The sequence below is a fragment of the Kogia breviceps genome, chromosome 9 (genome assembly GCF_026419965.1).
Source record: "Kogia breviceps isolate mKogBre1 chromosome 9, mKogBre1 haplotype 1, whole genome shotgun sequence".
NCBI lineage: Eukaryota > Metazoa > Chordata > Mammalia > Artiodactyla > Physeteridae > Kogia > Kogia breviceps.
This window is the reverse complement of record NC_081318.1, coordinates 15,928,795-15,944,698: the sequence shown is the minus strand read 5'-3', so window position 1 is coordinate 15,944,698 and position 15,904 is coordinate 15,928,795. Positions and strand designations below refer to the sequence as shown.

Below are 15,904 nucleotides of genomic sequence, written 5' to 3'. Positions count from 1 at the left end.
AAGAAGTATTATATCCCAAGATGACACTTGTTTAAACAACATTGTGATGTTACGAACTCAAGATCAACTGAGCAATCATGATATCTACTAAAAACCTTATAGTTTCTGGATCATAGTTTAGGTGAAAAAACCATGAAGGTAAGACAAAACATGTTTTAACCAATTTTAGCCAAACAAGTAACTTGAGCATTGATCACAATTGGTCAGGATCACGGTACTAACCAATAAAGGTGCATTGATTTGGTCTAAAATGATATTGGATTTTAAGGCTGAAACTACCATGAAATCTTGGCCTCAATCAATGGCACAATCCAATAGAGCAGGGATGCTGTTTAAAGTACAGATGCCTGGGCCTTCACCCTGCAACTACTTAATCAGAATCACTGGGAATAGGACCTTGTAATCTGCATTTTATAGGCACACCTGGAGATTCTTACACAACAAAAATTTGAAAACACTGTTATAGAAGAAAAGTGGAAAGTAATAGAAAGCAAGTGTCTACTCAGAAACCTATCAAATTTATCTGAGATTGAGGCCAGAACTTAAAGCCAAATGTTCCCCTGAAGCTCTATAGTAGTATTTTTACAATTATGTCCCTTGGTTTGTCTTGGGTTGAGATACAAGTTCAATCACTGAAGGGAAAACACTAAGTCAAACATTTATTTAGGCATCTTGATGTCCCAATCAAGTGATGAAATGGAAATATTTGCTATCAGACCAGAAATCTCAGGCATTTATCTTTCCATTGAAAGACCCTGTGCCTAATGCTTCAGATCATACGATATTTTTAAACTTCTCATAGGTTAAGAGTTTGCAATGAATCTGAAAGATTAGAAAACTGATACATTTCTTTCTGGTGTGGAATCTGAGGACAGAGAACAGCTCCCTGCGCTATGGAAGCAGGTAGGAAATCCTGGTCTTTAGAAGTCGATGGGGCAGAATCATCAGGAAGTGTTATACTCAGAGCCCTAGTAGCCGTCAACTCAAACACCATCCTGCCATCTCATAGGAAGGAATCAGCACATGACCCTGCAGCCAGGAACGTATTTCCTGTGCCTCAGGCAGATACTCCAGGGGTTAGCTTTCTGCTGAAGGAAGAACTCGCTAACCTTACACACGCCATCTTCAAGTTCTTCTGGAGGCAAGTCTGGGTTTCTTTCCACGTGGAGGTTCCAGCGATCTAGCTGTACAATTGTCCCATCTTCTACTTGGCAAAGGATCTTAGACACGGGTTCATCAGTGTAGCCCTAAGGAATCAAAGAGCACACACACTGCTGTCTGGAGTAGGGAACAGTACAGCCAAAGGTATCTCAGGCAAGGCAGAGCCCTTGTTCTACCGCTGTTTATTTTGCAGTTAGCGAGGCTGGGAGAGTAAACTGTTTTCCTCAAGGTACTTAGAATTTAAGACAATAGTCATGGCTAATGTGCACAGAAATACTAACTCTAGCTGGTTTGGGCTGAGGAATGACTTTTGCCAGCAGCAAGAACCAATAGCCACCGGCAGGCTTTTGAGATCCATGCCGGATGGCTGTTTTTTTTATCAGAGTGAAAACAGGTCGCCCCAGGCCTCCTACTAGAGGAATTTGGAGGATACACAGAACAAGTGTATGTGGAAAAGCGGGAAAAGAATCAAGGTGACATCGGCTAGACAATTTCTTCCACTGACGTTCCATTTCACTCACCTCTCCCTGACCTTGTACTAGGACACCATTCCTTCCAGGACCTAAGGCAAGTCTGACTGAGGAATAGCCGTGCTAGGGAGCTAGCTACTTATTCCCTGAGCACACATTACTGATAGCACGATTATTAAGGACAGTCAAGTCATTTATTTGGATAAGAGGAATTAATACCAATAATACATTTAGCTGCTTCATGTAAATATATTTATTATTTATACTATGCTTACTTACAAAAAAAGACCGATGGGAGGTTAATTCATCCAAGGCCAAATAAATATCTGCTAATATACGGACATAATTATCACCTATGGGAGGTGAATGCACCCAAAAGCCAGATTAACATCTGCTAATATCTGAAGATAATTTTCATGGAGTCCAGCCCAGGCAATGGTCTCATATGAGCAGTTAAAAAGCTGGTGGGGCAGCATATGTTAGCATATTGTGCTTTCTTATTTTCTTAATACTATAAAAATAATGATGATGATGATGATGATAAAATGGCTGGTTAGTGACAGGTAAACTACTTTCAACAAGCTTTCCTGAATTGGCTCCATGTTGAAAAGGACAGTTGGTTACCTGTATAACCTGTATACAGTTGATTACCTGTATAACCTGTATAAAATCATGAGGACACTGACCAGAAAACTAAATGCTCAAACAAAGCCATAACTCTTCCAAAGTAAGGATTGTAAATCTGAACCAGCTTCTCTTCTGGAGAGGACTCGGGGGTCAGGAGCAATTCAAGTCTCTGTGATTGTTTAACATGAGGGCCTGAGGCCAACCCACCCTCTGTCTTTAGTGGGTACCTCAAAAAGCCCCAGGCCTCTGTACTAACCCCCCAGTTTTTAAAATATAAAACGTTCCCTTCTTCTCTAGCTGACTATAAGTTTCAACTGAAGAAGTCACCAGATAAAACCATGGTTCATGGGGACCTTGATTCTCAACTCTAACTTGTTCCTTGAACAAGAGTAGAATATGCCCCTTCCACTCGAGCATCTGTGGGTTTGGGGATCTGTTGCTGGATGACATGGGCAGCCCCTGAGGGCAGTTCTTACCCCTCCCCAGTTGAGAGTTCGAGCCAGGTCGTTCCCAGTCCCCAGAGGAAGGACCCCAACCGGAGGCTGAGGGCTCAGCTGCAGTTCATCCAGAATGGAAAGGATCCAGCCCACCTACAGACATTTTGGGGACCAGAAGAGATATAAGAAAGATAGATAAGTTACAAAGACAACAACGTGAGAACAGAAGCCTTTAAAAGGAGCAAATAGAATAGTTCTATTTTTCTTTAAAACATGCCTGTTTTAATCCAGTGACCAGGGAACTGAAAGACCACTTATCTCAAGCAGTTTCAAAATGGCAAGTCTCTTATAGGAAAAAGAACCATTTTGTATATGCTGTATCATATAAGCAAAACTAGATACATTCATCTATATGTTAACTAGAGATGTACTTTAAAATTCAGGGGAGTTTACAATTTAGGGAGGTATATACATAGGGCACTGCAGGAAATGTAAGACTCAGAATCAGATTAAATCTCAATTCTGGCTCATATTGGCTTTGTAATCTTGATTAAGTTATTTAACCTCACAGTCTCATTTATCTGATTTTCAAAATGGAGATAATGCCTACCTCACAAGATTGTTTATAGATTAAACTAAAACGTATATAAAACCCTCATTATGGTGCATGGCCCATGTAAGCACTTATTAAATGGTTACTCTCCATGTTATCTTAGAAATTAGTCATGCTTTCCTAAATATCCCTACATTCCCCTTAATGAAACATTATGAAAATATAATTATGGATGAACTTAGTACTTATTATAACTTTAGGCAGAAAATAGATACTTATATACTAGAATCATGTTCCTGTTTAATCTTTTTCTAAGATAAATAATACTTTGGGTTTAGTCTTGTTATAACTATTTAGAAAAATTACCCCAACCTTGGAAGTACCAAAAAGAAACTTGCATATCCTCACAATGTCATTCTAGAGTAGTGTCACAGGCTTATCTAAGAACTTTATGACTGTAGGTTAACTTGAGGATTTCTGTCCGGTAGAGATACAAATGTCAAGAAGAGATCACTTTAAAGGTTATGGTTCTATTCCCCCGTAAGGGCATAAACTAATTTTGTCTCAAATTTAGAAAAATTATTTTGGTATAAACTACATAATCATTTTCCTCTTCTTGTATTATATTGCTGATTCCTTTATTTAAAAGCTAAATAAATTTTTGACATGCATTCATTCTAAATTTGTATGAGAATTATTTTTTTTAATTTTTTTAAAAAGTACTTTAATAGTACACTTATTGAACAGTACTGCATATAAAACATGGAACTAAGTAACTGAAATAAAAAGGTAAATGAACTACACTAAGATAGGTAAGGCAGAATGCCTGCTCTCAAGGAGTTTACAATTAACAAAAAGAGAGGAATACTGATTGCTTTCTATGTGCTAGTCCCTGAGCAAATTTTTCTACTGAATTATCTTATTAAGATTCAAAACAACTCTCTACGATAGATATAATTTTTGTCTCCATTTTGTAGATAAGGAAACCAAGACTTGGAAGGTTTAGTGACCTCTTTAATCATTTGCGAGGTAGAGCTGACATTCAAAGCTAGGTTTGCCACACACCAAAGGCCAACCTCTTAGCCACTCTGGTACAGGGGATCTTTCAGTAAAGAAATAAACCCAGCTCTAGATGTGGCCTGAACATCCCTGAGACCATGGCATGTACCTTGGGAATGTGTGGAACACTGGGGAAAGCTTGGAAATTGCTTAGTCAAATTCAGTTAATTTGCAGCTTTATTAACTGAGGTACACAGAGGTCATGTTATTTGCTCAAGACAAAATAATCAAAAGTGGCAGAGTTGGAGTCATGCCAGGTCTGTTGACTTGCATCTAAAATCCTTTCTCCTCCAAGACGAGTACTTCCCAGGATGTCAAACTTGCGCATCTGGCAAGAAATTTAAAACTGTCTTTACCTTCTAGAAAGGGATACCACCATGTTCATCCAAAGTGGTAAACTAAAAATCCAGATCTACTCTAGTGTCCAAAATCCCCCCCTTTCCCCCAAACTGGGTGATTTGCTCCTAGCCAAGTCCTTAGATTTCCAGCCAACACTTCTTTAGCTCTTCCCTTACCCACAATACTCACTAAACTTGCTAACTGAAGTAAAGGAAAAAAATGCCAGATGCTAAAGTAGTGCTGATGACTATATTAGATATTGCTCCTGAGCTGCTGAAAGCACAAACTAGACACAGTAAAAGCAGCTACCTCTAACAAACTACAAGAAGGGGATTTAAAAGTCATTAAAAAGGATGTGAAAACTCAGAAATCCCAACAAACTGGGATCACTGGCTGCAGCTGTAAACAGCCCTGAGTAGAAACAGAGACTCTCAGAAATGCGGTGGAACTTACTGGAAACCAATTCAACATCCCATACAGAGCAGGGAGAAGAAGGCAGTCTCTTTAAAACTTCTAGGAGATGATCATGCAGACCTCCCTTTATGATTTATACTCACAAGTCAGTCCATTTACCTTTAGGTAGATTTTTGTTATGTTTATTTGAAATAGGTCTATCTTTTCCAAGTAAAGATAATGCTATGAGTTCACACTTTCAACACCCCATTTCACTCTAGACACAGACACGGGAGAAAAAAAAATGTCTTCATGGGCCAGAAACAAATGAAGCACAAAATGGCAAGCAGAGGAAGCCAGGAGTTTGGCTTCTGTCTGATTAGGGGGAATAAAAGTTCACCCCTGACTGGTAGGAGGCTGTGTATGAAACCAGGCTTCCCCATGGCCGGCAGAAAAGAGGCCAAGAAGAGAGGGTGAGAGATCACTGCCTGAGGCCATAACCCATAGAAAGCTGGGATGCCTTAAGGCTCGAGGCACACAGCCTTGCTTTAACAGTGCGTCCAAATTCCCACGAGCTCAATGACACACCTGAAACACCCCTGACACGGCTGCAGGATGGGAGCCTTAGTCACTTAAAGAAAACCCGACTCTCCTCTCAGGTTCCTGGAAACCATTCAAACTACTAGAAAGGATTAGTAAAAGGAGGCAGAGAAAGAAAAAGGAAAAATCATAAAAATAGAACTACCATACGACCTAGCAATCCCACTACTGGGCATATACCCTGAGAAAACCATAATTCAAAAAGAGTCATGTACCACAATGTTCTTTGCAGCTCTATTTACAATAGCCAGGACATGGAAGCCACCTAAACGCCCATCGACAGATGAATGGATAAAGAAGATGTGGCACATCTATACAATGGAATATTACTCAGCCATAAAAAGAAACGAAATTGAGTTATTTGTAGTGAGGTGGATAGACTTAGGATCTGTCACACAGAGTGAAGAAAGTCAGAAAGAGACAAATAAATACCATATCCTAACACATATATATGGAATCTAAAAAAAAAAAAAAAAATGGTTCTGAAGAACCTAGGGGCAAGACAGGAATAAAGATGCCGACATAGAGAATGGACTTCAGGACACAGGGAGGGGGAAGGGGAAGCTGGGATGAAGTGAGAGAGTGGCATGGACATATATACACTACCAAAAGTAAAACAGATAGCTAGTGGGAAGCAGCCGCATAGCACAGGGAGATCAGCTCTGTGCTTTGTGACCACCTAGAGGGGTGGGATAGGAAGGGTGGGAGGGAGACGCAAGAGGGAGGAGATATGGGAACATATGTATATGTATAACTGATTCACTTTGTTATAAAGCAGAAACTAACACACTATTGTAAACCAATTATACTCCAATAAAGTTGTTAAAAAAACAAAAAAGGAAAAGGAAAAAATCAAACACAGCAAAACAACTTCCTCTGAACACGAGCCTGCAGAGAGAAAGTCTAAATCCCAGGAAGAACGCTAATATAAGATGGATGGGAAGGTTAGAGGAATAATTCACAGCCCATGAAACACAAATAATTTTCAAATAACTTTGAAATAAGTGTCCCATAACTTCCACGAATTGATACGGTGTCTTCTAATAGTCCTTTGATCAGTATAATTGTCCTAATTCAAACCTTAAGCACTGTTCCTGTTTTTATTTTTGTTATTTTTTTTCTCTGAGAAGGTTGCCAAGAATCCACATGAAACCGTGATGTGGTTCCACACAAAATGCCAGGAGCCCTCTGGACCCTTTGATTTCCCCTTTCTTCTCAATTGGTTTGCTTTAAAAAAAATGCATAAATAGATTCTGTCTTCTTTTTCCAATAGCCAGTTAATCAACTATTTAATTTTCCCCTGAATGCAAGCAGATAATCATAGTATTTCATCATTACACAATGCTTGGAGTCATCAAATGTCTCCTGCCTTTCACAGCAGAGATTTTTTTTTTTTTGTCTTGAAATTCCCTCATGTACCATCCATGTTAGGCTAACAGTTCTTTGGCTGAAGTGGACCCGTATCTTTCCTTTGCACAATGCCTGAAGAGTTGTTTTCATCCAAGAGCTACATCATCACTACCCAACAACCAGCTTCCTCAGAAGGCAACATAACGTAGGCGTGCAGGGAAGGCACAGAGCTCCATCACCTACCGAAATGAAACTCACGGAGCCAGTAAGTCACTTAACCTAAGTTCCCTCCTATGTAAAAATGGATAACAGTAGCTGCCTCATAGGGGTATTTTACCAACTAAATAACATGGAGACATTGCTTAGCGTGTGCCTGACAAAAAGGAAATGCTAAATTAACATTAACTGCTATGATTAAGATATATTTTTCTTCCTCTTTCTTTACTCCATCCATAAAGGTCCAGTTTCCTAGAAGCAAAATGCCCTCTTCCTGTCTCTCCACTTAAAGTTGAGTCTCAAAGTTCACAGATCACTCCCACCTTTGACTGCCATCAAGTCACAAAAATCTCTCTTTCACAGACTATCACAAACAGTAAAAGCCAAGCTGCACTGCAGCATAAAAAGGAGGGAGGGAGAGAGAGAGGGGGAGGGGGGGAGGGAGAGGGAGAGAATATGGAACAAATACACCTACAATAGCAGGAGACATAAAAGATCTTGAGTAATAATCCGTGTACTTGCCCCTATGAGAGCAAAACTATGCACAAGTCTTAAGGTCCAAAGCTGTTATCGAGGCTCTTCCTTCCCAGGACCTTGCTCCTGCTGGAAGTCCAGACTGCAGGTTCGTGGGCAGCGACTGTGTTTGCTGGGGCTTTTGCATTACCCCAAATCCTCTCCACCAGCTTGACCAGCACCCCTTCAATTAAACTTAATTAACTGCAACACACACCGCTTTGCATATTTCCCATCACAACTGAAGAAAACTATCTGGATTGGGCAAGATCATTTTCCAGGTGGCAGAGTTCCTTGCTGCCTCTGTGTTAGGAAATGCAGGGCTGACGGGGCTAGAACACCAGGGTGCCGGCTTCGGCCCTGAGCAGAGCAGCCCAGACAGACCTGCAGCTGCCTGATGCTGCCACCCCCTGGCCCTGTTCAGCTGTAACCATCACTGAATATTTCCCAAGTGCACACGGAGCAACGTTTTCATGTGGCGATATGCTTAACATTAGCGTTGGCTGAGGGGTGGAGAGGGCCGTGATTTGACATTTTCTCTGAAGGAAGCAGATGCACAGTTGCCTTTCCTCATATCATCTGCAGGCAGAAAAGTGAGGGATACCCACACGGAGAAATCAAAGGAGAACGAGGGCAACGTCTCTGCACCCAGAAAGATCATCGAAACGCAGCATTTGACAACTGGGTTCCCTTTCTTACATGTACACAATGATTCTTCCTTTCGATACTTTCATATTTGCACTCAATAGTTTACAAAGTCACTCTGTGTTAAAAGAAATGTTTAAAATCGAGATAATAGTCAAGGTATGAGCTTTTTTGAAACAGAATGTAGATTTAGGCTATCCATCCTCCCATCGGCAAGAGGACAACTGAGGGTGTACCAAGCTCTTCTTCAAGAGAGGCTGGGACGTCGGGGTGCTGGGGTGCTGAGGGAGAAGAGGCGTGTGTAACCATCTGCTGGCCCCGTCAATTAAAGGGGAATAATAATCTTTTCTTCCGTGCTCCGGCTGTAGTGAGTCAGGGCATGGGGGAGCCTACTGTGTAGGATGTATCCTCATCTAGGGAAGCCAGTGGAATCAGAAATAAGCATAAAGTGTGTGGCTCAAGTCCATTTAATCCCAGCCCTTTGGAAAGATGTTAACAGGGTTAAGGGTGGACCTTTGGATCCAGCCCAGTTCATCACGGCCAAGGGCAGGTAAGGAGGGATCATGTTTCACCTTAAGGATCCATAATGAGGGGAAGGGACCTGTGACCCTACTGTCTCAGTTCACCCACTCCTCGATATTTAACCAAGGTGGCAGCCATGGGGAACTGGCTGGGTGGAGATGTGGCCGAGGAGAGGATAGAATACAAATTTACCCCGTGACCAAACAGAGACTGTTTCTAGTTTAAAAACATGAAGGTTTGAGATCATTCTGAGTTAGTTTTCTCTCACCCTAGAGATCAAAGATGGGAGCAGCCCATTCGAAACCTGCAGCTGTGTGACAACCTCAGGATTATGCAAACTACTTACAGAGAGACCACACCTGGGCCACCTTCCTCTGCAGCCGTCACTGGCCTTGTGTGGTGACGGACTGCTTGAACATGGCTGATCTCAACTGGAGGCGCTGTAAATTTAAAATATATGCTAGATTGTGCAGACAGTCCAAATTGAGCATAAAATATCCCACTAATGACTTTATACTGATTGCATGTTGAAATGATAATATCTTGGATATAGTGGGTTAAATAAAATATATTATAAAATTAATTTAACCTGCTTCTTCTCAGTTTTTTTAAGTGCCTTCTAGAAAACTTAAAATGTAAAAATGCGGCTTTCATTATAGTTCTCTTGAACAGCAATGGTCTATACTAACATAATGCTACAGCTGTGAAGACCCTTAGGGATCCAAACGTATCCCTTTTCAGATGTAGAATGTCTCAGAAGAAGTTAAGGAACCTTCCAAAGCACCTCTTCCTCCTCCAAAGAAGCACCTCTGCCTCCTCCAACGGCAGCATCTGCCTCCTTGCACTTTTTACCAGGATAAAATTAAAGTAACTCGTACTGAAGCCGAATAACTTTTCTCCAAATTAATGCAACACGTCTATATATTTAATAAGTCCTTGTACACACACTGATTGAGGGTTAACATATCTTCATCCTAACCCGTCAAAAATATTACATATCTGATTCCTCCTGGAACCCTGTCACTGACAGAATTCTGACAGCCTCTGCAGGGACAGATGCACTCACTAAATAAAGGGTGAGCACCTCATGTCAGATACATACCCTACACTTCACTTGCCTTGAGCCAACAGCTTTTCTTCATGCATCCATCGGGATGCCTCTTCTTTATATATATATAAAAACACTCAAAATTTAAAGTTTCATATTCGAAACTGATAAAAATGTCAAGCACGTACCTTGATAAACATTTCATAAACCCCACATATCTTTTACAAAACAACTAACAAGGTAAAATAAAATACAACCTGGTTTTACATAAGGTATAAGATATGCAAAGTTTTGATTCTCCATGACTGGACTACAGAGGTTACCGCTGACAAAAAGAATTAGTTCAAAAGTATGCATCGGTTCTAGGGGACATACACTACTTTTCACGGCTGTTGTAAGGGACCCACGTATAAACGTCTAGTGCGGTTGTGAGTTAGGTAGAAGGAAGTGAAAATTGAAGTTCGGATCACAGATAAGGTACCAAAGAAGAAAAAGTGCTTATGATATAAATGAAAAGTTACATTTAGCCTTGTGGAATACCCGTTAATAGGGTCTATTTAAAGAAGAGATGCTAGGGGAGCTGGGGCACAAGGTAGTCTGTGTGCCAAGCAGCGACATTAATGGCACCAGGGGTACAGAAATTCAACACTGTGATTTGATCTGGTCGTTAGGACCCATTAGGGAGGTACCAAGTCTCTCTCATTCTGGGTTTTGTCCCAGACACTCGCTCGAAACTATTTCTTGAAAACCACCAGTTACTTCCTAGTCTCCAAATCCACAGTAATTCCTCAGTCTCTTCTTAAGAATGTAATCACTGCCTCTGTCTTGAGACTCCTTTTGGGTTTTTTGGTTTTTTGTTTGTCTTGACAGAATAGACTACTGGTGCTCTTCTGCTTCTATCTTTCCACTTTCCTTTTGAAATTCAGCTCTGACTCCTTCATTATAAATGTTTCACAAGTGTCTGGACTTGGCTCTCTTCTTTGTCCTTTATGCTTTGAATTCCCATGTTTTCAAACACTTCCCTAACTGCAGAGAATACCTCAATACCACATAACTTAGAACAGTGCTTCCTACACATACCTGCTGAGTAGAGGAAAGGAAGAAGCAGCAGTGAGGCAGAGAGAGGTGATGGGAGGTGCAGTGGATAATGGGGAAGTTTGGAAGGTGGAACAGCCAATCCAGGATGAAGCCCAAGACATGGAGATGGAACAGGCAACCGATGTGGATTTGAGGTAACGATCACTTAAGTCAAGAAAGAGGAAGGACTCTGAATTCAGGACACCAGGCATACCCCCATAGTCAAATAATTTTGGAAAACACTGGGTTAAACATAGTGAAATAGGTTTGGCTTCTTTAAGACTTTATAACAAATTTTATAAGCTAATCATGTGAATTAGAGTCTCCAAGAATAGTAAACATTACTTTCCCAACTGAAAAATGTTTTCCTCTCCGCAGAAAATCTTAAAGGTCCAGTGCAATCACTGTTTTTTTTTAAATTATTTTTTTCTGGTTGTGTTTATTAGTATATAATGTGTATCCAGTGCTGCATTAAGTGTTCATGTGCTGTGAGAGATAAAATTAGAAGATTCCGTTGCTGCCTTTGAGAATAAAACATTCTAATTAGGAAGATTAGAGAAAAGCCAAAGATAGTTCATAATAAAATCCTATGAGATCAGACTCCAAATACAGAAGAAAAGACACTGGACAGCAAAATCTAAATGTCATGATTCTCAATTATTTGCCTTTGCTAAATATAGCAACATAAGTAGAGGGCAAATTGAGAAACAGATGAGAAAAACGGGAGAAAACACACCAGTGATATTAAACTTCAGCCCAACTCCATCTTGTCTCCAAAAATGACTATAAAGGGAACCAGTTGTGATCGTTAAGGCAAACCAATGTTAGTCAATATTCGAAGTTTTATTTCCACCAGTTAAAAAAAAGCCATAATTCAATTGTGTACGCATACTTCTCCTCCATAGTTGTGACCAATTATTAAGAATATATGGAAATAGGTCAGTTTCTGTTTTAAAAATAATTTAGTCATCTACACTCCTCATTCTAGTGATGTGATCACACCCTTACTTTGTGGAACAGGAAAGGATATAGCCTAGTGGAGAGAAGGAGATCTAATTTAGAAAGATTAAGTATGAATCCTTGAGGGCAATAACAAAGTCCCTCCTAACCCTTAGGGGCTTGAATTCACATGAGAGACAGAGGTTTGAGGGGATTGGAAAGACTCTGAGGTGGGAATGAAGAAAGAGAAATGTCTTAAGGAAAACAAAAGACAAATGGAAGAAACAAGGGAGAGAACTAGATTCTCTTTCAAGGACCTACCGTTCCATCCCCACCACAGGCCAGAATCCGCAGATTTGGTACTTTCCTATATAATTCAAGCCTGTAGAGGATACAGAAGGAAAAGTAAATAAAAAAGCGTATCACTAGCCATAGCAGAGAGCATGATTCCAAAACACACCAAAACGAAGGGGGGCCGTGGAGGGTGTCCACTGGAGAAAATGCATAACCACAAGTATGGTAATACCTTCAAAACTAGTCACCACAAGTACTGCTTCCAACAATCGGATTAGGGGCTGGCAGCAAACGTCACTGGAATGGGGTTTTAGAGTGTCCTAGTGTTTTATTCCCCTTAATTCCTATTAATGTGTCAACGCACATTATTTTCTTCACTAGTGTCAAATTCCTTCTTTTTCTTTCCATTCTTCTCCCTCCTTTCTCAAAGAACATCAAATTTGATTAGCTTTTCCCAGACCTGTTTATTTTTCAAACCTACACTTCCCACTCTTACTCCTAGAAAACCTTCTTCAGAGAGATAGGAAGGACACCCCACTAGCATTATTACTACCGCACCCACAATTCCATCGCCCTCTCAACTCACCTGCTGACGCTCAAACCCCCATTTATACTCCTCAACCCCCAAAGGGAAGATTTACTGAATTTTCTTTACTTTGAATTTGTCTGCTTGAAATTAGATCTTTCTTGTTGTCTCAAGAAAATGCAATGATACTGCCCCGGCTAAAATGTTTGCTTAAGTGACAGTTTCAATGGTTCTATTCCAGAAAACATCACCTATTTAAATCAAATCATATTTTTTTTTCTGAAAATAGTTCCTGTCCTGCCATGTTCTTTATGGTTATCTATGAAGTATCTACCTAAAGTCTAACTAAAAACGATAAAATCTTAACAAAAGTAAATGTAAATGGGCAAAAGCAGATTTGCCTTAATACATCTGAATGCAGAAAAAAATATAGAAGTCTTATAGCAAACTCTAGTGGCAAGGAAGTTCATAGATTAAGAGAATGACAACAGAAATTAATTTTCATAATTAATGTTCTCTCGTAGGCTTAAAATATGTAATTTATCTATTTCATACAGGAATATTATTTTCTAGAAATTGTCTGAGCTTGTGTTTCTTTGCTTCTGATATTATTACTTATTTATAAGTAGTTATAAAAATAATTAGTATCTGTTTAGCTCTAATGGTTACCAGATGACATCTGAACTACCTTATTAGGTGGGTTTTAAAAAGGGAACCAGACAACAGCAGAAATGTCCCTGGCTCCTTCTCACCATGTACCCCTCCACGAAAGGGAAGATATAGGATACATGTAATCTACAGATAGACTTTATTTTTCACCACTTCGAACAAAAAACAAGAGAATGAAATTTCTGAGAGGCTCAGATGAAGGACTGAGCAGGAATTAGAATGTCTCCCCCACTCTGGTATGGAATCCATAGGTATAATCAATTAATCAATCAAGCTCTCAAATGGACACAGATGCATACAATTTCTAATGCCAATAAATGAAAATATTCATAAACAGATATGGTCATTCTCCACAAAGATACACTTACATTCCCGTTCATGTACATCTCCAAAGTGGTACATGCATAAGTAGAAAAAGGATGGATCCTTTCTCAATTCAGATTTGCTCATAACGTACAGTTAGTTACATGTGTCTAAGCAGCAAACACACTCAGAGTTAACAACTCAGAGGATAAGTGTTGAAGGAAACTAACCCAATGAAGAAGGAAACATCAGATGAAGTTTTAAAGGGAGGATAGTGCAGGTGAGCAAGTAGATGAGAGACGGCCAGAAAAATACTTATGAGGTAATCAAATAATAAAGCTTGACTCCAAAGCAGAAAGTCCTTCTCACTCGCCTGAAATAGTAAGAACCATGGACGGTATTTCCAGACTTACGCATCTTTTGGCCCTTCCTGAGAAAGATCAAAGACTTGCCGTGGATTCAGGTACCACATGAACATCTGCAGGACCTTGGTTCCCTGTAAGAAAAAAAAAAAAAATGACAATAATAGGAAGAAATTTCCAAATATTACCTGCTCATTTAAAGAATAAAAATAAAATCCTGTTCTAAAAACTAATATTGAATTATAAACAGTATAAAGCACTAGTTAAAATCATGGGCTTTGGCCATCGATATACTAGGTTGAATGCTTATATCAGGCTCTGTCTAACCTGTGTAACTCCGGGCAAGTTCTTTCATTTCACTAAGTTCAGCCCTCTTCTCTTTAATGCAGGAATAAAAATGCCTAGTTCACAGACTTGTTGTAAAGATTAAATGCAATAATGTTTGAGGAGAACATCAAAGTGGTTGGCATGCAACAAATGCTTAATGATTAGTATCTATTGGCTTTTACTCTCATTATTTAATGGATGAAAATCCACATAGGGAAGTTATTAGTCAACTTATGTAATTTAACATTACTTTTTACTTTCTTGTACAGATTATTGTCTTTGCATAATATGAAATAAGGACAGTATTAGGTAAGTATGACTTTATTGAAATAAATGTTTTTAACCACAGCAAAAGTATCTCAGGCTCCCCAGTACTTAAAATATATAATTTCTCTAGTTAGTGCTATCAACTCTTACTTTGACATTTTTCAATTTCCATGTATATATCTGTGTCTTTTTCTCTCTCTCATAACCATTTTTGGAGTGTCTTAAGTAACTGACATTTATAGAGATATCATGGCAAATACAAAGCAGTTCTGGAGATCACTTCTTAAAGTGAATTGAGCAAAAATCAAATTAAAGAAGAATTTTTTTGTTATTAAGCAGTATCTAAAGAGATTTAAAATTGAGTAGGGTGCCTCATTTTAGGTCACTACCAACCACAGCAAATAATATTTGATCGGTTGGGCAGCATCCGTTGCTTATAACTATCATGCCTTTATTAGCTATCATGATTGCTCTTTCTTGAAAATATTCCTAAGTTTGTTTACCTATACACTGTATTTGAGAGTCATCCTAGTACAGTAGAAATAGCACAATATTTGAGTCAGAGCTAACTTGGGTGTTCTAACTGGGTGACTGTGAGAATTTATAATCTTGCAGAAATTCAGCATGTAAAATAGGGCAATGTCTACTTTCCAAGGTGATTATGAGAATTAAATGAATCAGTAATAGTTTTGTATTCAGCACAGTATGTGGCACAAAATAGGCCTTTGTAAATGTTAGTCCCTTTCTTTTTTGTTCCTTGTTAATCTATTCATTAAACTACACTTGAGCATATGAGGGCTACAGTGTAGTTTATAATTATCACATTGCTATGCAAGTTGTTAACAGAGGCCAGTGTAGGTCTTTTGTTCCATATTTCATCCAAACCTATAATTTAAAAGTTCTGCTTTATCATGTGCTTTCTATAAATTTAGGAATAACATTCTACCCTTAATTATTACAACTAATCCTTCTGTTTTGCCAAATGACATACTTTGTTTCCTACAAAATCTAGATATAGATTTAGATACATAATAATAACTAAATACTAAACCATTCTCTTCTTTCAACACCAGGTCTTGGTATCAAGTCAGTTGGGGATGAAGATATTTCAAGTAATCTTTTATGTTTCATAGGTAACACCAGAGTCATTCTAATGACCAATCAGTTTATTAAAAATTTCCAACTGACTTGCGAGAAAATTAATTTT

At 39.1% G+C, this 15,904-nt stretch overlaps 1 protein-coding gene across 16 annotated transcripts in view; it reads right to left on the bottom strand.

Moving 5' to 3' along the window:
* DGKI (diacylglycerol kinase iota) overlaps window positions 1-15,904 on the bottom strand; it is a 463,467-nt gene that overhangs the window by 190,189 nt on the left and 257,374 nt on the right. For all 16 annotated transcript variants that reach the window (XR_010842070.1, XR_010842071.1, XM_059074881.2 and 13 more), the window contains 4 exons: window positions 14,155-14,237; window positions 12,271-12,331; window positions 2,735-2,848; window positions 1,110-1,247 (listed from right to left, as the gene is read on the bottom strand). Coding sequence is in view for 14 of the 16 variants with exons in the window: in XM_059074881.2 (XP_058930864.1) it covers window positions 1,110-1,247; window positions 2,735-2,848; window positions 12,271-12,331; window positions 14,155-14,237 (396 nt within the window). In the remaining 2 variants the exon portion in view is untranslated. The remainder of the gene's footprint in view (window positions 1-1,109; window positions 1,248-2,734; window positions 2,849-12,270; window positions 12,332-14,154; window positions 14,238-15,904) is intronic.